Below are 27,717 nucleotides of genomic sequence, written 5' to 3' on the forward strand. Positions count from 1 at the left end.
TTTGCTTGCACTATGATAAGCCGTATCAGATTTAAAATTCCAGATGGAATAGCCACACCTGCCACCACAATTGTACCTAAATCAAAGTTTAATAGATTAATTTCTGAATATTTTTAATACAAATGGAGGACTACTTGGTTTTTGAATTTATGATATCTTTTTACAGCCAGAGAATAAAATTATCTAATAAAACTTCATAAATATAAACTTTATAAAATATTTAAAGTATAAACGTATACAGTCTTGTTATGAATCTGGAAATGTAGTCAAAATATTTAAGATTAAGTACTGTGTCAATGCATCCTGAACTTTTCTTTTTCTTTTGGAATGTAGCTATTATGAAGCCCTTTTATAGAGCACTTACACACCTTTTCTACTGCGCTATGCAAAGCGTGTGTCTCCTCTATGGGTTTGCTTGCATGGCCTGGGTCAGAGTTGAATTATAGAAAGGAGGGACTATACACCAAGTGTTTATAAACGTTTCAGACACTGGTTCCTGTCATGGATGAAGGTGTGCAGAAGTAGATGAGGAAGAACTTTGTCTCTTCTCTTTCTCTTCCAAAGCCCCCTACTTCTTTATGCCACATTTTTAAATGATTTAATTAACATTAATTTCTAACTAATTAGTTTTTGAGTTTAAATCTAGTTAGACTAAAATCGCTACAAAAGAATCAATATTGCAAATTAAGAAGTACTTAGATAATATTTCCCAAATAGTAAATCAAAGTGGCATATAAAATTATTCATATTAAGATTACATATTCAGTTTACCTAGCACTAAGAGTAGTGCAAAGAATAAATTATGTCAAAATTCAAATGTTTTTCAGAAAAGTAGGAACCTAATAGTCTATATTTTCTAAGATATACCAGGCCATTTTACTGTCCCATGTAGTTGAACAGCAAATTTGTAGTAAAAAACAAATAAACCACTATTTACCAGTTATGCTATTTATCCTGTCCAATTCTTATTTTCAATTAGTATATTCTATAAATTAATGGGATTTTTTTTTCTTTTACCAAATGTAGCAATACATAGGATGGGTCCATGAATGTATATGGAAATAAGGATGAGATATACCTTAGCAGAAATGGCCCCAGAGTCTTATTTTTTTCTGTCTCATGCCACTGTTTCTTAACATTTTTTAACCTTAGCCAGAACTACATTTTACATCATAACTCAGTACCTATTCAGAAATATATACTTAAAACAGAGGTTTTAAAAGTGGTCATTAGATTAATGGTTTCAGCCCTGATATATGAAGAACTTGGAAATTGTCTCTTCTTTTCCTACCATAAGATAGAGCTAAACCAACAGAAAATCAGTGACTTTTCTTGACCTCATCAGAGAACTAAGGTTGCAGGGCAAACTACTATCCCAAAACCTGAAGGAGAAGGTAAATCAAGACAGTGACATTCAAGATCTGCTTGGCTGGAACAAAAGTCACTGGAGCTGTAAACTGGTGGGCACAATTACATGGTAATTTTGATGAATTGCTGGGGGTGAAGTGTGGACTGGCTCCAGAGTAAGAAACTCCTGGGGGCTACAGTCTTAGGAGGCACCCATAATTTTGTGGGATTCACTTCCAGGAACTCCACCAGGTTCACATAGTAAAGATCTGGGGAAGATCTTTGAGAGGCTCTTCCAGTTCAGAAGAAGAAGAATCATGGTGAACCACTCCCAATATATTCTCCATAACAAAGGCCTATTTTCCAGGGGAAACCATGTTACCAATGCCTTATCCTCACTGAGGAAGGGCATCTATCCATTGAATCCCCTTCTAGCTTTTCTGACTCACTTAGGGTGGGGGAGGAAAGCTCTACCACCTACTTGTGAAGATCACAGCCTAGGGACACCAGCCCACTTGAAGACCAAGACTTAATCACAAGATCAGAATGCTTCTGCCTGCCCCCAACCTGACCACCACCATAAAAGGGTTTCATTATAATGGCAGAAGGTTACTGTTGGAAGTACTGCAAGATGCAGGATCTTTCTGAGGAGGAGTAGTTAGGGAAATACAAAGTCAAGAAGAAAGACAGACAGAAACCAGGAGAATAGAGGAATTTGAAGCCTCTGGAATCTACAGCTATAACAGACATGAAATACAACCCACCTCCCATCCAGATTCTTATGAATTCTTCACTGCATGCTTACCTCCTCAATTCTTATACCCAACACACGATGTCTGGGTTTCAACCAGAAATTACAAGACATTCCAAAAAGTAAGAAAAAAAACCCCTTAGTCAAAAGAAATAAAGCAAATATTAGGCCAGGTTTGGATGTGACATTAATGTTGGAGTTATCAGACAATTTCAAATAACTGTGATTAATATGTTAAGGATTATAATGGAAAAGTGAACAACATGCAAGAACATATGGGTAATGTAAAGAGAGAGATAGAAATTCTATTTGTTTTCATTTTCTTCAGTGCTAGTCAAAACCAACTAAACTGGTGTCATGATGCGTTAGAGGGTCACAAACGCAGGTGGAGAAACTATGCTTTGTAGCTGCACTGGCCAATATGGTAGCCACTAGTCACAACTAATTATTTAAGCTTTATTACAATTAAATGAAATTTAAAATGAATTAATTCCATCAGTGGCACTACCCATATTTCAAGTGTTTCATTAGAACATATCTATTCTCTTAGAAAGTTCCATTGAACAGCACTGAACAGCACAGTACAATAGAGTTCTTTTTTTCTCTACACCAGTTATGGAATAAGAGAAAGTGTCCAGCATGCACTTAAAGGCCAATGATTTGGCTAGAATCTTTAGTGACCAAGGAGCTCTTTTATTTTGTATTGAGCCATTTACTGGTTAACTTTAGAGAAGTCTCAGTTGTGCCTCAGCTTCCTTGTTGATAAAATAAGTTTTGTAATTACATTCCAAATACTCACTTATAGTACATTTGGAAATAAGGGAGATGAGATGTAAGACAACAAACACTTAAAAAGATGTCCAATGGAGGAATAAAGTGTTAATCTCTCCCTCTAGTAATTCCCTTAAACACAAGGAGTGGCTTTTCTGGACAAACTCACCCTCGGCTTCTGGATAGAATATGATAAAACATTTAAGAATTTTAGGGAACCGTCCTTCTCTCTAAGTACTGTACTCCTCATATTATACCCTCTTTTTTCCTGGTCCCCAGTTTATATCCCTTGATATGAAAGCCACCAGATTTGTTTGTGCCCTCTTCATCCTTGAGGAATCACGTTCAAGGGAGAATTCTGTATCATCTCATATATATAATCCCTGAACTCATTGGTCATTTCCAGGGAGCAGGAAAGATCTCAATCAGTATCCCATACCATCTAATAATAGTCTATACAGATTTAAGTCTCTAAAATTATTTTCTGCTCATAAACCGATGGGACACAAACAAGAAAAATAAAATAAAATAAGATAAAATTATTTTCTGTACTTCTTTGAATACCAAGTTAAGATGGAAGGATCTAAAAGTAAAATGGAAACGTACCAGGGATGCTTCCCTATCACTGATGCAACAGGTTCCAGGAGACTGTCTCCATCTTTTCAGTCTCTCTCCAGTGTAGAAAAATGGCTCATGTGATTTGATTTCTGATCACCTGGCTCATGATTTAATTAGTTATGTGGCTCAAAATGTGGTTTGTTCTCCATAAATATTCTCTTATGTGATACCCAGAGCTTCAGGTACTGAATATGGCTGGTATTGAGCGCTGGTGTGGCTTTACAGTATTGTCCCAGAGCACACTTATTTCTGGTCAACATCCCATAGTCCCTACAGTATGGCCATAATCATCAGAAGCAAGATGGCTTCTAAGATCCTTACTATCACTCTCAAGTTTTGAGCAATCTGGTGAATGCTAGCACCATCTCATATTGGATTCTGAAAGCCAATTCTGTGCATCCCTTCTGTATTTCATATTCAGTGGTATTATCTTGTGTAATAGTCTTCTCTGGCTGCCATGACAAAATACCACAAACTGGGTGGCTTAAACAACAGAAATTTATTTTTTCACATTTCTGGAGGCTGGAAACCTAAGATCAACGGGCAAGAATTTGGGTTTCTGGCAAGACCTCTTTTCTTAGCTTGTAGTTGACTACCTTCTTGCTCTGTCCTCAAATGGCCTTTTCTCTGTGCATCTGCACTTCTGGTGTCTCTTCCTTTTTTTTTTTTTTTTTTATAAGGATACCAGCCCTATCAGATAAGGGCCATGCCCTTATGACCTCAATTTAACCTTAATTATCTTATTAAAGGCCTTATTTCTCAATACCTTGGAGATTAGGGCTTCAGCATACAAATTGAGGGTTTGGGGGACACAATTCAGTCCATCACACTTTGGTTACTTGAAATCAGCCATGGTGGAGTATGTATACCACACACATTGATAAAAACTATAAACCAAGTCTTTTTTATTTTCTTTTTGAAGAGTCAGTTTATCAACACAACACTGGGATAAAGAAGAAGGCCTCATTAAACTGGAAAGGTTTCCATAAGACATATTTGCTGATATCACATTATTCAGAACTTAATCCCAAAGTCACATCTAGCTGGAAGGAAAAGCAGAAAATCTAGTCTTTTTAGTTGGATAGCAATGTGCCCAGCAAGAAAAAAAAAAAATCAGGATTCTCTTTCTAATATAGGAAGAGAATAGCCTTTGAGATAGGCAACTAGCATTCTCTTTTAAAGAATGGTACCCCTTCAAACCCTTCATTTTTTTTTTTGGATACTTCTTCTTAGTCATTTTAAGTGTGTGTGAGAGAGAGAGAGAGAGACAGACAGACAGACAGATAATACTCTCAACATTAAAGCATGTCACATACTCTAAGACCTACCTACAGTGCTCAGAACTCTCAGATTTTTCACTACCCAGCCCAACTCTTTGCCTTATTAATGTTCTTTTAAATGTATATTTCCCTCTAACCTGGTAGCAGTTCAGAAAAAACCAAAATTATGTTAAAGTACAATTATGCTAACCAGTGAAGAAATCTTAAATGCTCTTTTTCTAAATGACATCTCTCCCTTCTGACATACTTCCACATTTTTATCTGAGAAAATATCCTCTAATTTTGTGTTCTTTTTCCTTTCAGCTATATAACTTCATACACTTACAATTACTTCATTAAAAAAAAAAAAAACACACCTTTCTAATGGAATCCACAGGTTTGTCACTGGCAGGAACTGTCTTGTGCTAAAGAAATTTGAAGTTACCCAGGAACTTGAATTAATCCCAACTTATGCCAAAAGTTATAAAAATACATGTGAAGTCTTTAAACTAGAAATATTAACTAATGTTTACGTAGAAGGAAGAGGTATTCCTCTGGTACCTGCAGGAGAGCCGGAAAAATATTTTACACAGCAGGGGGACAACCAATTAAAAGTTGGGAGGAAAGTAAAAATATCTACAAAGATATAGAATCTCTTTATTAATTAAGAAACTGTTCTGGTTAATGTAAATTATAACTTCGTATTTAATTAAAAGAGCATGAAAAATACTTTAGGATGTGCCAGATATTATGCTGAACCTGCTTAGAAAAATAACAACAATTGATAAGAAATTTTTCTAAACATCATAATTGAGGAGGACAATTTTAACATATATTAAGTATACCAATATTAAGGCATGGCCAAAGTTTTAAAGCCACCAATATTTATTTAACAGTAATATTCTAATCAAAAGAAAGCCATATTGATTTCAGTTCCCACAGAAACATTAGGTAGGTTCATTTAAGGTTTACCATGTGATACAGAGCAAAAATTGGTTCATAAAGGAACATAGCTTCTCAGGCCGTGGAAATACAGAAAGAAAATCTCTTTAATTGTTGGATTTGTGCAGTATGTATTTTTCTAGAACAAGTGAATGTAGTTCTGCCTATTCAAAAATACCTTATATTTTCCATAGATTGCTTCAGTCCCTTATCTGGAAGGACAGACCACTTAAATCAAAGAGACAGTGCAGGTTGACAAAGACTATTGAATGACAAGCTGTGAAATTTGAATAAAATTCCTCTTTTAAAGGAATTGCTTTAAATTCCTTTGTTCCTCTGTAAGTTTACTTTCTTGTCTATCTATGTTTGATATGACAAGAAGTTCCATCTTCTTCCATTATAAACCTTTTTTTCCCCTTCACAGCTGACTCCAGTACTTGATTTGGTGATCTATGACCTGTATTTGTGTGTACTTCAAGTGTTAAATGTTCTGCTGATAGTAAACAGCAGGATTCACTTTCTTTCTCTTCTGAGTCCTTAAATTAATTAGCTGTATTTTTATTAAAGAGCTATAAAATGTAGATATCATAACGACCAGAGTCAAAGTAAAATAATGCTCAGGTAGTACAGGATGCTATTGATGAAAGGCCACTTCAATAATACATATTTAAGGAAGGTCTCCCAATCAGATGAATCCATAAGGAATCCTTCAAGGTCTTGATTTAATAACTGACATTCAATAGATAAGAAAATGTATACAGCAAAGACAGTACTTCAAAGGACATCTGTCTCTTGGGAAGATTATTCTAAAATCAATAGAACTAATGGCACAAGATGCCAAGAATAAATCAGTTCATTTGCTTTCATGTTAGAGTTTAAAAAAATTAGAATATTTTAAGTATCCTATATCAAAGAACTACCAAGCAAATCTTCTTATCATGTATTTCTCATGATTCGTCATTTGACTTTCTTTCAGAAGGTTAACACCCCATTGTAAACTCTAATCTTTCTTTCTGACTGACAAAATCAGTATCTTCTTTGAAAATCATCTTCCTGAAATCTACCAAAATTGATTTCATTTGACTTCAGTAACTCCAGCACCCTCTTTACCATTATGTGTACAACTTTAGCTGATGAGATATATGTTATCACTTTCAGGTTTCATTGGAGTTTCTCTTACATTATCTACTGGATGGATACTTACTTTGGGAAGAGAGAACTTTCATACACATAGTTTCTTTATAATACAAGTAAGATGTTCAGTCAAACAATATGGGAAGAGAACATTGCAGCCTCTTGATCTAGTTATGCTTAAGATTGCTTTTGTTGGCTTTAAATCTCTCTAAACAAAATTGTAAGAGGCCCTTTAATCTCTTTAGGAGATAAAGTAAAATTAATGCTTAATTTCAGAAACTCTTAAATATTCAAAACCTCATCAGGAATAAGATTTTTTGGTCTTGTGCTTAATGACTTATATTCCAAACCCCAGCTGTCTGGGTGACAATTTTCCAGGACCATTTTGAGAAATATCTCCACGATAGATAGTCAAAGTCTTTAGAGTATGTTCTGTAAATAGATTTAAAGGCTCAATTTTGTTTACTTTTGTTACAATAAAGCAAAATAACTTTTTTTTTTACTGAAATGATTATTTATTGATACTCTTTCATAGTGAGCCCAACATTCTTAGGAAACTTTAACTCTGTTGGTGTGTTAATGCAGAATTCACCAGGCAGTATATCAGTCACTTTAAGAACTTGTCCGCAGAAAGGGTTTTGATAAATGTATAGTATAAATAGTACTTAAATAGCAGGATATTAAACCTTACCTTCCCAAGAGTTTTTTACTGTAACTCATTGCATAAAAGTTCTATAATTTCAATCGATTCTACTCTTTCTTTTTCCAAGTACAATTTTGAAAATTTGTCTATAATTAAGAATTTTCTTCATGAGATTATTAACAGATACACAACTTTTAATGAATGATTACACGGTCTTAAATTCTAAAGGATTATGTAAAGACAATTACAGATTATTCCAAAAAAGAGGGCTAGTAGTAGGGAGAAAATATTTAGGACTTTGCTTTTACCATAATTTTAACATGTGTTCAGATTCTGTAAGGTTTTATTTCATTAAGTCTAAAATTGTACACTATATTCTGTGGATACTCAGGATACAAAGAAAACATTTAGTACCAGAAGTTAGTAAAGTTGTTATGAATTCTTAAAGATTTCTTCATATTCTGTGAAAGATGTAATAATATGGTACATGCATTATATACTCAGCTCCTAACTCTTGTTTGCATTTATAGATTTTCCTGCTGGGTCTGTCAATGTCCATGTCTACTGTGATGGAGTCATCAAGGCCACAACAGAGATTAAGTACTCTACACCAGCAAAGCCTGTGGACTGCCTATTGGGAGTGGCTGGTCCAGGAGATGGTGTGTGCCAGGTAAGTAGATATTTGCATGAAGTTAACAGTAAGCTGAAGAGCCAATGTTGGATAACAGAATGTGTGCTTTGCCATAAAGTCTGAAGATTGGTTGAGTAAGAATGAGTTACGGATTGATAGGAAGGGAAGAAACTGACTTCTGTGGTGCAGAGATGCAGATGAATTAGTTTGCCATTCCAGATAATGTCACTGGGAGACAGGTTGTCCATTACAAAATGGCTTCTGTGATGGACTCATTTTAAAGCTGTTACAGAACAGATAAAGAAAGACAGAAGGATTAAAGAGAACTCTTAAGAAATGAATAACCTCTCTATCCAGATGAAGACAGTACAAAGGAAAAGTCCGATCATCTGATGCTTTGAAGTTAAGGAGTCAGACCAACCGAGAACACTCCCAAAAGAGAGCATACGGCATTAATCTAAGGAATTGTTATTTTTCACATGGAAACTTCCAAACCCGGTGTATATTTTTCTTAGTTTCATTTATTACTGTTACCTGATGGCAAAAATTACTGCTTTAAACTGACAGTGTTTATTAGGAATTCCAGAACTGCTGAAATGTTCAGGGAAGTATGCAAAGAGGCATTTTCAAGCCCCAGGTTCTTTCTGCAGTGTGACAAAGCATTACTGAACAATGAGGACTTGATGAGGAGTTTCTAGTCTTCTCAGAAGGCCCTGCTTTAAGACATTCTCCAGTGAATGTAGATGCTGCCAACGTCCTCATGGATGTAGAATGGAACAACTGCATTTGATTCATCTTAAGCCATTGGTTTAATTTCAGTATTTTATCTATTTATTCTTTTTTGTTACCTGACCCACTTTCAATAGAGGAAAAGCTTGTTTAGTGTGGAACATTTATCTTTCATGTGCTTATTCCATCAACTTTTCAGAGTGAAATAAATGTCATTTCTTTTTATAGTACTTGATAATTAGATTATAACTATATTAATTGCCTTGGGTTTTGGGCAATGGATAGAGAGAGTAAGGTGAAAAGGAGATAGCTGAACAGCGAGATCTTCAAAGTTACCACAAAACACTCTGTAACAAAACCATCAATGATCGTGTGGTGTGGTTGGCAAGTTGTCATGAAGCCTTATATGTTTAAACTAGTTTGGAACTGGTGGTTTTGTTATTTATGTGTGACACATTTTTTGTATTAGAACAATGGCAAAGGTAAAAATGTCTTAGAGAAGGACAGGGAGTAAAATGCCATTTGTCAAACTGGCGAGTCTAAGGACATTTGATAAAATGTCTATATTGTAATTGCAAAGCAAGAGCAAAAGTAATAGCTTGAAATATGAACTGTTTCATTTTATTGTGACAAGTTTCGAAATGTGGATTGTTTCATTTTATTGTGACAAGTCTACCTAACTTCCACTTTAAAACTTCTGTTCATTACAAAAAGGTTAATAAAAGTGATATATTTCATTATCAGTCTTTCAGTCAGCATAGAAGTAAAGTAACCCTCCAAATGTATATTTGTGTGTTTTTGCCTTTGGGGAGGAAAATCGTTTTGTACACAAGAAAATCATAATTGATGACTCTTGGATAGTTTTTCAGAATGCTGTAATCTGCAAAGTCATGGTTTCTTCTACATCTTTGAGTGAATAAAAACCATTTTGCACTGTTTTCAGATAACTGGAAAATACTATTTCCTTTTCACCCTCAGCCTCAGAAATGAGAGTTGAGAAAGGATTATGGTTAGATTTTAGGATTCTCCTCTTTACCTATTCCTGGTGGCTTAGCGAAAGGAAGGTTGCTAGACAGCCACAGCTTGATTCAGGCTTTCCCTGTCTGGAGAGAGCCACTTTGAACCTGAGTGAGTACCGAGAGGAAGAATTATTCAGTCTTGGAGACAGCAGACCACAGCACGGTAAGAAGAGACACTGAACGTTTAATCTATACAATTTAAGACCCACTTACAAGTTTTGCTACCGTAGTCAGGGGACCAATACCTGTGTGGAATTGGATCAAATTCTGAGTTAGAGATTTTGGACTAGACCGAAGTGTACTACCCCAGGCCTGAAGGAAGGACAAGGCTACATCAGTCAACCTCCATCAAATCTTAGACGACATATGACATGGAGTTCTCCAGTACACTGATAACATGAGTTATCCCTTTTATGAATTCACAGAGATAGTGAAAGGCAGAATCCTCCCTTATGAAGAAGAAAGAAATAGAGGATCATTTCCTTGGTATGATTTAGGGTTGTTTGGCCTCAGGGGAGGTGGCCCAGCCCACCCTGTGCCTCCCCTTAGAGCCATTTGGATTTCCCTTTTGATGTTTGGCTTTGTTCCCAAGTAGGTCATATTTTTGTTAATTGTGCAAAAAGCTGTGCTTTTCCAATACAGCCTAGACTATTACATTAATTGTTTTTTTTCATATACTCACTACTCGGTCACTAAATTAAGAAATTTGAGTATTTTGCAAATAGTCCACTGACCATCTCTATTCAAAGAACAATATGCATTGTAATTTTATTCACTGGAGTTTTATTTTATTCACTGCGTATTTGTAAGAACATATACCAGCAGATTTCTTTTTTTTCAGTGTCTTATCTACTTAGCCAAAGTGGAATATTGTAAGAGCCATCCTGAGTTTTCCTGTAAATTTTAATAGCAGATGTGATTTAAGTAATCCTACACATTAGTAGTAAGGTACTTCCAGTAATCATTTAAAAGCTATTAGGCATGTAATAATGTGAACATTCTGTGAATTTGAGGAAAGAAATAATAATAAGAAATCTGTGGGTTTTATTTTTCAGTAATCCTAGAATTTATAATAGAAGACATTATACTATCATTTAAAAGCTGTTGGGCATATAGCAAAATGACCATTATGTGAATTTGAGAAAAGAAATGATAAGGAATTTGATTTACTTAGTTTATTTATAATGATGTCCCTTAAATTTTGAATACCTAAATCAGCTTAATTATGTAACTGCTTCCTAAATCATTTCATCTTTTTTGGGTAGATATTAAATCCCAGCATGTAGCTTCATAAAGGTGCAGTTTCCAGAGCATGGCCCAAAACAACAGGTTGAAGAGGGACTGAATGGAACAAAACTGAAAAAAATCCAAAGCCCACCTTGGGAAGATAATTAGAATTCAAGTGCTAGTGTTAGAAATACTAGTAACTCCTATTTAACTGAGATAATTAAAACCTTTGAGATTCATCCTATATACAGAAGAGTCTGGAGACAACCCTAAAGTTAACTTCTCATAAGAACAACTAGATACTATGTAAGAAACCAAATTAGGTCAAAATGCTAAAAGAACATAGCAATTATTGATCAAAGCGTTACATCGTATTCATTAAAAGAGGTTTTGAAATGATACCAAATAGCTCTCCTTAGGTGTATTTCTTGTTGGTAAAACATCTTTTACCAAATGTGTTGATCATTTTGCATGGTTTGCTTTATATTTATTGAAATCTTATTTTCGTCTTTATGTTAGGTACACTTCATTTCCAGTTTTTTAAGGTTTTTTTTAAATGTTTTTATTTATTTCTGAGAGAAAGAGAGAGACAGTGTGAGCAGGGGAGGGTCAGAGAGAGGGAGACACAGAATCTGAAGCAGGCTCCAGGCTCTGAGCTAGCTGTCATCACAGAGCCCGATGCGGGGCTCAAACCCACAAACCGTGAGATCATGACCTGAGCCGAAGTGAGACGCTTAACTGACTGAGCCACCCAGGCACCCCTAATTTCCAGTTTTTATTAGGTTGTATATATGATTCAATCTTCGGTTTGCTGCCTGCAAATAGTTAATACAGTATGAAGCCAGCTACTGTTGGGATGAGGGAGATGAAGGGAAGACGTAGGAATCTCTAATATAATGAGGAACTTCCTAGTTATGAATAGTTCTCTTAAAGGTTAGTTTTTTCACAAGGTTAAATTCAAGTATTAGCAGGTGTCTTCATTAAAGAATTCTTCAGGAGATTCTTCCTTGGGCCTTTCAGTAATTATTTTTAGGTCCTTGTCTCCCTGGAAAGGCTAGTGAATGCCTTCCTTCCTCTTTTCGTCAGCTCCTGTTGATAAGGGGTGCAAATGCATCTGGTCTCTAAACTATACTTCATCATAACACTTCATGTTCTCTAAGACACTCCTTTACTTCAGACTTTCTGTGAGTCACTGGATAAGGTCCACACTCCCCTGAATGGCACACAAGTCTGCAGAGTCACAAATCTTGCCGCACATGGGCTCTTACCGCAGCATCCTCTCCATGTCTTCTTAATTCTTTCCATGTTTCCTATTGTTTTACCCCCCACAGGATTGCTCCCTCTTAGCACATATTCTGCTATTCCTCCCTTCCCCTTTCTTTAAGGCATGGGCATTGTGTTTTTCATCTTTGCATACCCAGTTACTTTCACACAATTAGTTCCTGACACATGAGACACCATGAGACACAAATGAGAAAAACACAAGTGCTTTCTTTTTCTTCTAGTGCTCTTTGAAAAAATAAGTGGAGAACTATAGCATAGGACTATAAATGATGAGATGGAGAATGAAAACTGTCCTCTTAAAGTACACTGTTACTTATTTCTCAAATTGAATAAGTGAATCTGATACCTACCAAAGTGAAGAACTCTCAGGGGCCCATGATACTAGAAAAATGACAAATTTATGGTTGAAGCTTTTCTTCACATTCTGTCTCAGTATGAACTGTATGCTGATAAGCAGTTCATTACACACTTTTAACAACTATATGATTCCAGATTCCAGGCTTCCTTTCTTCTGAGTATTAAGGAAATGTTTGCTACTCAAAAAATGCCTAACATCTTATCTCCCTTTCAAAAGGCTGCATATTTTCTTTTCTTTTCCTTTCCAGGAAAGTGGCAGCACAGCACAGGAGAATTAGTTCTAGGGGCAGGAGCAGGAATTAGATTCTTTAACTGAATCAACAATCACTTCATGAGAACGCATTTTCCTTAGTGTGAAAGAAATTTCCTCATGTGTACAATAGACGAAGCTAGAATATATGATCTTCAAGGCCACTTCCGACTCACATATTCTATAACTTTATGCCAAGAAAACAAATACATAAATTAGGCATTATCACCACTCTTATCAGAGAATTGACTTGCAAATATGTGGGTTCTCCGTGTAGCCTTCATTTCACTTTTTCCTAATTCTCCCTGCCAAGAAGGAAGTGATTTGAATTTCATGTGTCTTTTATCACTTTTATTACTTGTTTCATATTTCTGATGAGATCTTTGAAATGAATAGGGAAAGAAAAAATAAAATTCAGTTTGGACATTTATTTCTAGATTCATTTTCATTTGTTTATGCCCCTAATTAGAATGGATCACTAAGAAGACGGCATATCTATCGAAGCTTGATATTTTACTGATCCAATAAGTGGCATTTCCTTTGTGCCATGTCTCCACTTGTGGTAACGATTAAGCAGTGGTTAATGATGCCTTATTAGAGTAGTTCAGGCTTCAACAGTAATACTCACCCCTGGGACCCCCCGTTGAGTCAAACAGGAACAGACCGCTTGGTACCCTCATCCGCTTATTTAGGAAAAATCAAATCGGTTAACTTTACCAGCAGACATAGCAGCTGAGGTAGGGGGAAAAATAAATATTTCTGAGTGCAGTTACTTAGCCATTAACACAACCATACTTTCAGTTCTTTGTAGTTCTCTATCTTATAAGCCATCTCAGTCCACGTTGGCCCCATTCATTTTAGCTTATGTTTAACTACTGTTTAGTATATAGTTTATTAATAATATTTTAATTTATGGTTTCTGCTCACACAGTGGAAAGAAATACTCCCTCCATTATTTATTTCTCCCCAACGAAGTACCTCTGTCGCTTCTTACATTCCCGTCTCCTCTTGTCACTGGGGTGGCTTGGACTGCCCTCTGCAGAGGATGCCTCTGTGGCCGTGTGAGTGCTGCCTGTAACTGATCTCATACACATGCAACCTTCTGCTTTACGACCGAGCTCTTCAGAGATTTCAGATCTTCAACCATAAGAAATATTTCCAAACAATCCAGAAAACAAAGCACAAGTCAAACACAGTTTACAACGTTCCTCCATAGCTATTATTCATAACAAGATAATTAGAGAAAATTAGAGAATCTGCCTCTGGAATGAATCCCAAATCATCAATAACCCTTTGACAATTAGAAGACTGAAAAATCCTGGTGGCAAAAATGTTTGTTTGCATTTTTTAAAAGTGGTTATGCATTCTGCAGGCCTCTTTGCTAATAATAGAGCATCAACAGTAAGATAAAGAAATAAAGTAAATATGTAACCTGGGAGCTCTACATTGTGTTTAGCATTCCGGAACTATGCTTCTATGGTAAACAGCATCAAGACACATGAGATGAAGTAAAAGAAATCTTTGGCAAGGAAAATTCAACTTCTAAGGATCCTGACCCCCAATCCACTACATCCCCCCCCATCAGCCATTTAGCAATCAATCTTATTTCCTTAAGTAGCAGCACACAGACCAATAAAGTACACCAGTTTTCCTAAAGTCCCACACAACACACCCAGTGGATATTTTTCTTGTTCAGTTTAACGTGAGTTTCAGTAGCAAATGACACCATTTACCAAACTCACTTTCTTGATGTTTCCCCCCACCTTTAGTCTTCATGAAGCCATATCTATCTGGTTTTCCTCCTACTTCCTTACCCTTTCCTTCTCAATATCCTTTGCCATCTCTTCTTTCTGTGATCTAGAAAATGAAGTTTCAGTTTCAGTGTTTCGATTCTTAGACTGTCTTCCTTTCTGGATAAATATTCCCTTGGCAGATTATCTCCTTAACTTATGAGATCAAATCCAAATATGGTTTTTCTTTAAGTCTCAATCTTTCTACCTTGGGATAGACATCATCCTCAATCCAGCTGAAAAGCCAGAAACATCAGAGTTCCCCTGATACCTTCTGTTGTCTCTCCCAACAAGTTTAATCCATCATTAAGCTGTATCAGTCTTACTTCCTAAATATTGCTTGTCCCTCTCCACATCGCTTCCGTTCTCACACTTCAGTCCCCTGCTTTCCCTTGTGCCTAAACTACCGTGGGCTCCCACCTGGTCCCCTACCATGTGTTCTTGCACACAACCTACTTATCCCAAGTCCAAACTGTGAGAGTTTTTTTCAAAGATCTCAGAAGGTAATGTTCCTGCTCAAACTCTTCAATAGATTCCAACTGTAGTAGAGATTAAAAAAAAAAAAAAAGAAAGAAAATCTTTAACATGGACAATATGGCTCTGTAGACACTGTCCCCTCTCTTTTTCTCCAGCTTTATCTCACTCTCCATTCCTGACCAGCTTTCAGTTCCTGGGCTTTTATGTCCCACAGGGCCTTTATATATGCTTTTCCCCCCAGTCTCCTGGAAACACTTTTCCAATCTCCTTTTCCCTTACTGTTTTCCCCTAGTTAATTCTAACTCATCTCCCAGATTTTAATTCCAGCATCACCCCCTCAGTGAAGCCTCCCTTGACCTTGCACATCTCCCTATGTATCTCTTTATGACAAAGACCACATTCTAATTTGGCATCTATGTGTGTGATGCAGTGTCAAATTAATATCTGCCTTTCATTAGACTCCAAAGTCAATTAGGGGAGAGATATTGTCTGTTTGGTCCCCTGTTGAATCTCCAGAGCCAAATACACTACCAGACACATAGCCACTGAATACCTATTTTGTCCCGTGAAAGAATGAGAAGGTGAAAGCATTTTGTACATTAAGTTCCCCACCCAACCTCCAGCGATGCAGGTAGCAAGAGCCTCTGGTTCCAGCAGCCAGAAGCTCCCCCGTAGCACAGGCACACCCCTTTTTCAGAGCTCTGGGTAGTGGACTGTTGGCTGAAGTGATGCTGTTTCTGACTGAAACAGAAAAAGCAGGAGAAGAAAGGGAAGGACAACAAAGGAAGAAACCAAGTGAAGATAAGATGATGAGACCAATTCTAATTGTCTACATTGGGAACTAGCCCCTAAAACAATGCAAAAAAAATAGTTTCAAAAATGTAGGAAATCATGGCATCATTTAGAGGAGGCTCGGTTGAAAGACATTTCTTTGACTATGTTAGTGCTATATTTGTTTTTAAATTGCTGTCTTATTACCTAATTAACAGTAAGCTGTTACAAAATGGTTGCTAAAAGGAAGGAAGGGTGATTAAAGTCAAGATTCTTATGACTGTGCTTTCTAATGCCTCCAATAGATAAACTTCGGTTTTTTTCTTTGCTTAATCTTATGGTCCTAATCCTAAAGATGTCTATTAACAAATCTATTAGTGCCATTCAATAGTCTAATGTCATTAAATATATCTAGTAATTAATTATTAATGTCTTTTATTAATCTGTTCAGGTTTAGTCAAACTAAAGCTTTGAGACTTTTTGACATTATGTGCAGGAGAGTCAGACTGAGAAATTCAGTGTAATCAAGCTTCTATAAAACTTCTAGAAAAGTGTTTTTTTAAAAAAAAACTTTATCCGATTGCTTTTACATAAATTTTTATGTTTATGCATGACTGATGGAGATGGCACAAAATGCTATTTGTTCCCCCAGAATTTCATTTTCCTTTATTATGTGATAATATAACTTGTATCTGGACACATGCTGGCCCAGGTAAATATTGCACTTCCTGGTTCCCTTGGAACTAAGCCGCAGCCATCTAACTAACAGCCAGTGGCGTGTCGGTGGAAGTGGTATGTGCACATTTCTGATCATGTTCTTCAAAGAAGGATAGAGTCTCTCCTTCCCTGGCTTTTTTCTCAGACTGGCTACCATAATAACAAGGGAGCGACAGATGAACCAACTAGGACCATGAAGATGAAGTATTGCAGCAAAGAAAATGGAGCCTGGATCCCTTAATCGGGGAGCCTACATCAGTCCTAGACCACCTAATTCCAAGCTTTCGTGTTAGACAAATAGGCTTCCATCTTGTTTAAGCCATTGACATTTTTGGTCTCAGTACTACAGTAGCAAAATCTATATTCTAATTTAAAATAAATGTGTGATTTATTAATTAAGCCATTGACATTTCTGGTCTCAGTACTACAGTAGCAAAATCTATATTCTAATTTAAAATAAATGTGTGATTTAAAAATTTAAAAGGAAGAAACAAACTATTTTGTTTAGTTGCTGAAAAAGCCAGTTTGAGAAGCAGGCTTCTCGTTATGGACTTGTGTGTTTGTCTAAATCACAGCACATTGTAGTATTTAGAGAAAAGGGAATTAATATGTCCTGGATATTTTACATATTCACTCATTGAAATCTTACATATTTTGTTAGTTAAGTGTTTTTAAGGTCTTTAACTAGTGAGTCCTGGAGCAGGAATTTCAACACAGAATCCTCAGATCTCAAACATATTTTTTTCTTGTCATAATATTATTTTCATGTTATTTAAAGATATTCCAGGAGTGCCTGGGTGGCTCAGTCGGTTAAGCCTCCAGCTTTAGCTCAGGTCATAGTCTCATGGTTCATAAGTTCGAACCCCACGTCAGGCTCTGTGCTGCCAGCTCAGTGTCTGGAGCCTGCTTTCGAATTTTGTGTCTCTCTGTCTCTGCCCCTCCCCCATTCACTCTCTGTCTCTCTCAAAAGTAAATAAAACATTTTAAAAAATGTAAAGATATTCCAAAACTCTATGAATGCCGAATCAATAATAAATATAAAATATTTGAAGGGAGTCTTAAACTGCATTGTTTTATATTTTCACATTTACTTTTGCATATGTAGTCATAGATATGTTGAAATTCTAAGAACTGACTCACCCAAAATTAGGAAAATTAATTTGACAAAGGAAAAGATCTCCTTTATCTTACCCTATTCACTTATTTAGATTATTCTTTAACTGCTTGAGTTAAATACTCATGAAGTTTAAAAAAAAAAAAACAGAAAGGCTTTGCATAACCCCGGCGAGTATTTGCTTTGTTCTTTACCTATCATTTTCTTTACCAGCTGCGGTAGGAAATTTTGTTTATGATATGTTATATAAACTAGTTATCAAATTCCCCTTTAAATGGCTATTTTGGCTTACTTTCACAGCTCACATTATGAACAGTGGAACAAACAAAATGACCTTTCTTTTCCTAGTTAAACTTAAACAAGCATAACAATTTGTTATAGTAAGAACACATTTTCAGCTCAACGTTGACTTTCCTTTTAGATATCTGAAGGTAAAGAGTAAAATGTAACTATTTAATGGGCTTTGTCCTATACTATTTTATAACTCTCCCATGGTTATTTCGCTGAAGTTGTTTCTCTTGCTAACCTAGACACTTTATTCTTACCATCTTTCCCTACCAGATCTGAAACATTAATATTCTGTGGCCAACCTTACAGGTTTCTTCACCCACCATCAATGCTTAAAACCCTTTTTCTTTTTCTGCCTCTACTATGGAAGATGGGAAAGCCAGATTCTCACATTTTTAACCACCTGTTTAGCTAGAGATTATCAGGTAAGGCAATTTTAGATGATGAGACACAAGGGGACGTCTTTGGAGCTTTTGCTTTCATGGTTAAAAAAAGAAGAGGAATGGGGCACCTGAGTGGCTCAGTCGGTGAAGCATTCAACTTCAGCTCAGGTCATGATCTCGTAGTTTGTGGATTCGAACCCCGTATTGGGCTCTGTTCTGACAGCTCGGAGCGTGGAGCCTGCTTCGGATTCTGTGTCTCCCTCTCTCCCATTTGCACTCTCTCTCTCTGTCTCTCTTTCTCAAAAATAAACATTAAAAAAAATAGAAAAAAAAAAGAAGAGAAATAGATGTGGTTGGCAGTAGACACGTTTACCGTCCCCCTTCCATGCATGCCCCTTTCCTTCTAGTTTCTGGATAAACATATGATGTTTGGAACTGCAGCGTCCATCACGAAACTCCGGGACCAAAATTTATTCTTTGCTCAAATACTATTTCAGATTATATTCTTTTCTCTATGGCTGGAATATAGTATTAAATATAGTGTGTTTAGACTGTAAACACATAACTTAAAATCCTTGTAGTACTTACTAGCTCTGCAGTTTGGGGTGTTAACTAAGGTTTTTTAATTAATTAATTAATTAGTTAGTTAGTTAGTTAGTTAATTTTACCATAGTTATCACATCTGTTAAAAAGGCATTTAAAAAAATCTACCATGCAGGAATGTTCTAGACATTTTGAGACAAATTATGTAAAGCCTAGTGCATTCTAGGGGCCCAACATGTAGTTATTATTACCACCTACACTCTTTGAGTCTGTTTCGTTGTAGAGACTTATCCTATACCTACAACATACAGCCTTTCATACCAGTGCAATCATCTGAAGTATCCCTTTACTGCTTATGATATGATGTGGTATGATATGATATGATATGATATATGACATGACATGACATGACATGATATTGTCCTAAAATCTTGTTAAGGACAGTCTCTCAACACCATCATGCCCAAGCAATGTTCACAGCCCTTATTCAGAAAAGGAGCAAACCAGACTTTGAAATGGTGCTGCTATGTAAATAGATAGTGATCTCAAGGAATTCAGCTTTGTGTAAATAAATATTTCCTGTGGTGTTTTTATTTATTTTTTGGTTCATGATTTTTCCTAATTTGTTTGTTTTTGTCTAAACTTAATTTTTAGAATTGTAGATGCATAGGTATTTGTAAAAAATAATAGAGATTGTGTGTTTGGTTTCTGTTTGATTTGTGCTTTTCAGGGAATTTGTCGATTTCATCTAACTTGTCAAATGTATGTGTGCAAAATTGTTCATAGTACTTTCTTATTAGCCCTTTTCATGTCTGCAGGGCCTATAGTGATAGCTCATGTTTCATTCATGATATTTGTCATTCATATCTTCTCTCTTTTTTCTTCAGTCTTACTAATGGTTTGTCAATTTTACTAAGTTTTTAAAAGAACCATCTCTTTGTTATGTTGACTTTTTTCTGTTTTTATGTTTTCAATTTCATTGATTGCTATGTTGTATTTATTATTTTCTTCTTTCTGCTTGCTTTGAGTTAGTTCTAATCCTTTTTTTAGGCTGTTGAAGTGGAAGCCTATTTTATTTACCTATATATTTTTTATTGTGTTCTTTCTTCTTTCTTCACGTTCCAAGATTCTTTCTTTTATTGTATTCCTACTGTTTAGAGAGCTTCTTCTATCCATTGTTGTAGGGTACATCTGCTGACAATAAATTTCCTTTTTTCCTTGTTTTGAGAATGTCATGATTTTCACTTCATTCTTAAAGGTTGCTTTTGGTGGACATAAGATTCTTTATTAATAGTTCTTTTCCTTTAACTTTTGACAAATATTGTGCCACTTCTTTGTGACTACTACTACCGTGTTTCTAATTGTTTTTACCCTATAGGGTAAGATTTTGTTTCTCTTTAGCCTCTTTCAAATTTTTTTCTTTGTTTGTCTTTAATGTTGAGAAATATAATTACGTTTCTTGGCATGCACTTCTTTGACTTTAACCTGTTTGTGGTTTACTCAGTTTCTTCAGTCCGTAGGTTTTTCTCTTGCTAAATCCAGGACATTATCAGCCATTATTTCTTTGTGTACTTTTTCATCCACATCCTCTCCTCCTGGGATTCTGATCACAGGAATGTTAAATCTTTTGTTTTAATTTCATAGGTCCCCTGACTGTTTGTTTGTTTGTTTCTTTCTTTTCATTCTATTTTGTTTCTGTTGTTGAGACTGAGTATTTTTCGTTGTCCTATTTCCAAGTTTCTTTCCTTTGCCTTTTTCATTCTGCTGTTGAGCCCATCCACTGAGCTTTTTAGATTGTTGTATTTTTCACTTCTAAAAATTCCAATTGACTCTTGTTTATATCTTCTATTTCTTTACTAAGCCCAATGTGGTGCTCTATTTCAGGGCCATGAGGTTGAGACCTGCAAGAGTTGGACTCTTAACTGCCTGAACCACCTAGACACCCCAACTGAGGCTTTAAAAGAATTATTTCAAGAATTATCATAATTACTTGTTGAAACATTTTTATCATGGCTGTTTTAAATTCTTTTTAAGATAATTCTAAAACCGTTTTCCTATTGGTATTGGCATTTATTGATTGTCTCTTTTTATTCAGTTAGAGATCTTCCTGGTTCTTGACATTTTATTTTATTTTTTGAGAGACAGAGTTCAAGCAGGAGAGGGGCAGAGAAAGAGGGAGACACAGAATCCAAAGCAGGCTCCAGGCTCTGAGCTGTCAGCACAGAACCTCATGTGAGTCCTGAACCCATGAATGTGAGATCATGACCTGAGCTGAAGTCAGAGGCTCAACTGACTGATCCACCCAGGCTCCTCTTTCTGTTTCTTTGTATAGCAACTGATTTTCTATTGAAATGTGGACATTTTAGTTGTATTTAAGAAGAAGAAAAGGAGAAAGTGTAACTACTCCATCCTCTCAGATGTGGAATTCTGTAATTCTAAATATCTTTTAAAACAGATATTTATATATTTTTCTTTCTTAGGAAGAAATACTTATTATAAGAAAGTTGTTTATTAAGGATAACTTTATATATATATGTATATATAGAGAGAGATATTCAGATTCAGATAGTTGCGATTTATAAATATGTATATGAATAATTGTTTTAAAAATATATTAATCAATTGCATATTTCATCACAAGACACTGAAAGAATTCTGGAAAAAGTCATGTATTTATTTCACATGTACAAAGTTTTTACCATTTTGTAATATCTTTCTATTTCATATCTTAGTTTTTTTCTGATTTCTTTTTCTAATATTCTTTATAGGTATAGATGTATGAAAAAATGCATATGTATATATGTTTATATTGTTTACATATGTGATTTTTCCTATAACCAAATACTAGCATTGACATGATTTTATTATTTTATTCTACTATTATTTTCACATCAGTTTCCTCATAATAACTAAAATCTTAGGATGGTTGTGAATGTTCCTGAATAAATGTTAAGCTACTCTTTTTTAATCTCTTTATTTGTGCAACAATTGTATCAACTTCATTAAGTATGTTTTGTGTTGCATAATTTATTTTAAGGAGAGGAAAATTTATGGCGTTTTCAAATTTCAATGCCAGTGTTTGTTAGAAAATATGCCGATTTGTGTCCTTGATATTTAAAAGTAAGCATAATTATTTGTATCAGATTTTTCTAGTTAGGGTATCTTCCAAGGAGACATTCTTTTGGGATTACTTTTAATAGCCATTTCTGTGATTTTCACATGTTTCTCTTATGTCCTATACCATTTTTTTGTGGGCATAATACTAGTAATATGAAATTGAGCTAGAAGTGATTCAACTATTTATGGTAAGCTGGAGTATTAAAGGTATCTATATTCTCTCCTAGTTAAGTATATGTCTACATGGTGAGGATGTTTTTCTTCTTCTGATTTTAAAAACACTACTACATTTTTTAAAATTCAGTGGCATGAGCTATAGCATTTCTCACATTAAAGTGTCACAGTGCTTCAGGGGAAGAAATGGTACTTCTCAGATTCCTACTGGGAATGCTTGCTCTTTTGAATTCTCATCTGTGTCTCACAATCTCAGAGCTGGAAGGAATCTCAGAGGTTATCTTATGCCTAATTTATATATGAGTATAGTAACTCTAACTCAATGACACATCAGTCTTTCCATACTAAATCTTGTATACTTCGGGGAAGAAATAGTAAGTTCATATTCTCCTACAGAAATATCACTGACTAGATAATAGCCTATGGAGAACTCATGGCCAATTACACAATTTTTAAAGAAAATTTACAAACTAATGTTATGATTTTAATATTTTCATAGTCCTTTCATCAGTTCCTAGAGCTAAGACATGTTCTTTTGGAGCTTAAGTAGAAAGAAAGTGTAAAATATATTGCCAGTAATGTTTTGCCCCACCACTCTTACCAAAGACTTCCTGAAAAGACTAATTACTAGTATAAAATTGTCACGTCTATATTTATAGGATAGGTTCCATTCAGTATCAATAGCCAGCCACATAAGTAGTCATAATCATCCTTGAACTTAAATAAGCTTAATTTCATCCATGTATAAACATTTCCATGGTAAGTATTATAGGCCTAATAACTCCTTGTTGCTTACAGTATTAATTACAAACTTTATTTCATATACAAGACACTTTTTTAAATGTCCACTTCCTCTCTCCTTCTGCAGTCTTGTGGAAATTCCTAAAATCATGAACCAGATCATGCTTTATGATACCTTCATGACTACATGCAGTTTGTTCCTTTAGTCCAGAATGCTCTTTATATACATGACAATTTCAATGTAGCTCATCTCCTCCATAAAGCCTTTTCTGACAATTTCTTCCTGTGTGGAATTGAGCCACCTCCCTTTTGCCTGCACTGTTCTTGACCCAGAAAGACTTTCTATCATAGTACCTAGAACTCAATTCATGGCCTGTATGCAATTAGATGACTATGAATTTTTGAAGGCAAAGCTTATTGTCAAATCTCTCCTTCTTAAAAAAAAAAAAAAAGACTCACACCTAATCGTTTCACATACTGCATAGCATTAAGTATATTCATGTTGGTTTTGCTTCACATTCCATAGCTGTAAGTCGAGGAGACTTCTTCCTTTCTCCCCATTTTTAAAGAGGACTTTTAAAAACTCCAGAGAAGCCTGAACCAATTTCTTATTTAAGACACCTAGATTTATTGAAAAATAAAGATACGTAAAGATATAGAGTAATAAAATGTCTTTTTTTTCAATCCAATCATTTAATTTCTATGACTATGTATTGCCAGTTAGCCTAATTTTATTTGGAAATCATATAAAAAGTCCTAAGTAGGGACTTTTGTTTCACAATCCTCTCTCCACCCCATGGCCTTGTTGATTGGCACCCCTCTTCAAATGCAGTTATCTATGTCTCACATCCAATTGGTCCCAGCCATAGCTTCACAATTTTAGGATAACGGTGGCCTCTGTGATAGGTTTTTCATCAGTAGTAGGATTCTACATGGCTCATTCCCCAAATGCTCAGTTTAGGGAAATAGAATAGACATAGTTACTCTATATTGTGAAGAGGGACAAGATAAATATTCTCCCTCACTTTCACACAAAAATGAAATAATCTAAGACTCTTCCATTTCTGACCTTTAAGTTGAAGAACCAGACTCATCATTTTATTTTTTGTTTGTTAAAATGTAACATGTATTGTAACAGAAGTTTATTTTTGAATCAAATTTCAGTGTTATCATTGGCCTGCTGTAATACTTTTTTTGAAATTAGTAAATATTTAAGTAAAGATATTCATCCAGACACAAAGGCTTTTGTTTATTTCATCTATTTTTCTCTTATTTTAATAACTGACTTTTAGGCAAACTGCTATTGTTTTGTATTATTCTTTCAAAAGAGGTATCAGTATTATTAGAAAGATTAACCAGTATTTACTCTAGCTAATAATTTTATTATGTTGCACTAAGATGGGTTTCTGTGTAAATACTTGAACCAAGAAAATTTTTCTTTTCATTTGAAAACAGGAAGACATTGATGAACTTGATGATATTCTCACATCTGTATTCAAGCATGAGATACCATATTATGAGTTTCAATCATGCCAACCTGAAATCAACCCTCAAAGAGAAGGTGAGTATTTTCCAACTGCATCAGTTATTTATTCTGTGCAACTATTTAAATATTATCTCTAAGAATATAGATAGCTACATTGTTGATTTTAGCCAATTCTCATCCCCCACTGAGAGGGCCCATTTATAACAAACTTTTAAAGGTCCATTTGGTAAATTTTTATTTTTTTATCACAGGCCTTAAAAATGCACATAAAATAGGCGAACCAACTTCCTGATTTTTTATTTTAAGGAGACTTTTAGATAACTGATAATGGAGATTATTCATCATAGCATTATTTATAATTACTGAAAGTAGAAATAACTTAATCTTCCAAACATTGGTAATTGATTAAATAAATTCTGGCACATCCATTAATGCAATCATCATAAACAAATTTTATTATGAATTGATTTGCTGGCTGGAATGATGCTTTGATATATACTTAATTGAGTAAAAACAGGGTATGTAGCAGTAGATAGAATATGATTTTTGCTTAAAACAGTACATATGTTTGAGGCACCTGGGTGGCTAAGTTGGTTAAGCATTGGCTCAGGTCATGATCTCAGGGTTGGTGAGTTCAAGTCCCACATAGGACTCTGTGCTGACAGCTCAGAGCCTGGAGCCTGCTTCAGATTCTGTGTCCCTTCTCTACCCCTCCCCTGCTCACACTCTGTCTCTCTCTCAAAACTAAATAAACATTAGAAAATAACTTAAAATGGTAGTATATATGTTTATATGTGTATATATGTATGTAGAGGGAGAAAGAGAGAAAGATGTGATCTGGACAGACAGGCACCTGTTAATAATAGTTATCTTTAGTTGTGCAATTTCAGGTATTACATCTTTCTTTTCATTTTACTTAATCTGTGTTTTCTACAATGACTGTATTATTTGTGTCCTAAAAAGAAATATGCATATACATATTGAGAAAAGTATATAAAGGAGCTACTATGAGAAAAATCATACTTCTAAGTTTTATTATGCGCTTAGCAGTATATTTTCAAAATTTCCTGTTCCTACATAGTTTGTTGACACACTGCTTATAATTCGTTTATATGCCCAGTGTGTACCAAACACTATGATAGGGACATAATGGTATGTAAAACAGGCATGGAGCTAAAGAATATGTACAGTGTAGGTACACTGTAGCACTGTTTAGCAGAGGCTTTTTCTGTGGTTTCTGTGCTATTTGAGGTGGTTTTGTCATCAGGCTGGCAAGCCTCAGGGAAGCAGGAAGAAAAGAATTGAAGTCTTAAGGCACAGCCAATTGTGATTTACCCACATGTGCAGGAACTTATAAAATGTTTACATTATGAGGAAAGGGTAATAATGCATAATTTTTGAATAAGTAATCTTGTGAGAGTGATGAAAACTTATTTTAATATTTTCCACATACATTTGAGCAATATATAACTCACAAAGGCTAGGCATGAAGTTAGGGTAGAAAAGAAACATAACCTGATTTCTCATTTAAGACACCATCACTTGGGAAAACAAGAGAATATGTAAGTCATAATAGAAAGAAATAATGTACTAAACACTATGGGATTGATTACATCAACAATGGAATTTTAGAGAAAAGCTGTATTATTTTTCAGGACATGCTTCATAAAAGAGGTAGGATTTTACATGGGTCTTGAATGATGTGTTCCAATGAAGAAAGAGAAAAGAAACAGAAGAATTCTAGGCTTGAGAAAGTTCATAGAAAGGTATGAGGATGAGATTATGACACAGTTTTAACAAATTCCTTTAGCATTGTATTTCTTTAGGTTTGTGGAATAAGAACTGTGAGATTAGAAAGAATGGAATGGTCTTCATTTTTGTGGGTTAAGAATTCTAGTTAAGTTTAAAAATGCTTTTCAATATCTAGCTTAGATTATGGAATGTGAATTCCATAGAGTCAGAAAGGATAGAAGAGTTCTGATCCTTTATTTTCATAGAAAAAGAATTCTGGATGGGTTAAATCAGAGGTCTTGGTAATGTGGAAAAAGTCCAGCTTCTGGTTTTCTGATAAACTTCCAGGTAAAGCAGATGCTGCTAGTCTCAGACCTTTCACTGAGTGTTAAGGGTTTAGAGCAGTGTTTCTCAAACTTGGTGCATATTATAATTAGCTGAGGAGCTTTTAGAACCTTTGATGCCTAAACCACACTGCCCCATTAATGAAAAATCTGGGGGTGAATTTCAGCTATCAATACGTTTTAAGGTTTTCCAGGCGATTCCAATGGGCAACCAAGTTTAATAGCCCCTTATTTCTTCAACATATTACAGACCTGCAAAAATAATTCATCTTCATACAGGTCTTTGGCATAGAGAAAATACTACTCTCTCTTTACAATGGTTGGAAAGTTAATAACATGTAAAAATTTTAAAACATTACTAGAATTTAATGATCAACCTGTTTTGAAAAAGATTTTTATAAAACAATTACATATTTGAAACAAAGATACAAATGGAAAGTTCAATATAATCTAGGAGATTCATTCAAATTCCTCATTGCTGAGTATTGCTAGATGACAGATGCTATTAAACCAGTAACAGAAGCAAACAACCCTAATAACATCAGTATGTCATTCCTAGTGGAAGTACAAATAACAAAATACAAATCACAGAACAAAAATATGCAAGATAGACATGAATATGACTGAACTCATGTATTGCTTGCGTCCTTGGCCTCATAATCTTACATTAGTGTCAGCTTCAAAATATCTGGTGTTTAAAGGGCCCCTGGGTGCCTCAGTCAGTTAAGTGTCTGAGCCTTGATTTCGGCTCAGGTCATGATTTCATGGTTGGTGAGTTCAAGCCTTGCATTGGGCTCTGCGCAAACAGCAAGGAGCCTAGCTGGGATTCTCTCCCTCCCTCTCTCTCTGCTCCTCGTCTGTTCATGCTCTCTCTCTCTTTCTCTCTCTCAAAATAGATAAATGAACTTAAAGTATCTATATTTCTGGTCCTTAAGACCTTGTACCATATTTTTATTGATTTATTTTTATTTTTTTAATATAATTTATTGTCAAGTTAGCTAACATACAGTGTATCCAGTGTGCTCTTGGTTTTGGGGTAGATTCTCATGATTCATCATTTATATACAAATCCAGTGCTC

General features: G+C 35.1%; 1 protein-coding gene across 5 annotated transcripts in view; it reads left to right on the forward strand.

Annotated features, from left to right (window-relative positions):
• BANK1 (B cell scaffold protein with ankyrin repeats 1) overlaps window positions 1-27,717 on the forward strand; it is a 301,708-nt gene that overhangs the window by 92,091 nt on the left and 181,900 nt on the right. For all 5 annotated transcript variants that reach the window (XM_039222222.1, XM_039222219.1, XM_039222220.1 and 2 more), the window contains exons 5-6: window positions 7,996-8,135; window positions 24,533-24,638. In XM_039222222.1, coding sequence (XP_039078153.1) covers window positions 7,996-8,135; window positions 24,533-24,638 — 246 coding nt within the window. The remainder of the gene's footprint in view (window positions 1-7,995; window positions 8,136-24,532; window positions 24,639-27,717) is intronic.

The sequence above is a fragment of the Hyaena hyaena genome, unplaced genomic scaffold, assembly GCF_003009895.1.
Source record: "Hyaena hyaena isolate Hyena2069 unplaced genomic scaffold, ASM300989v1 scaffold_1084, whole genome shotgun sequence".
Lineage (NCBI taxonomy): Eukaryota > Metazoa > Chordata > Mammalia > Carnivora > Hyaenidae > Hyaena > Hyaena hyaena.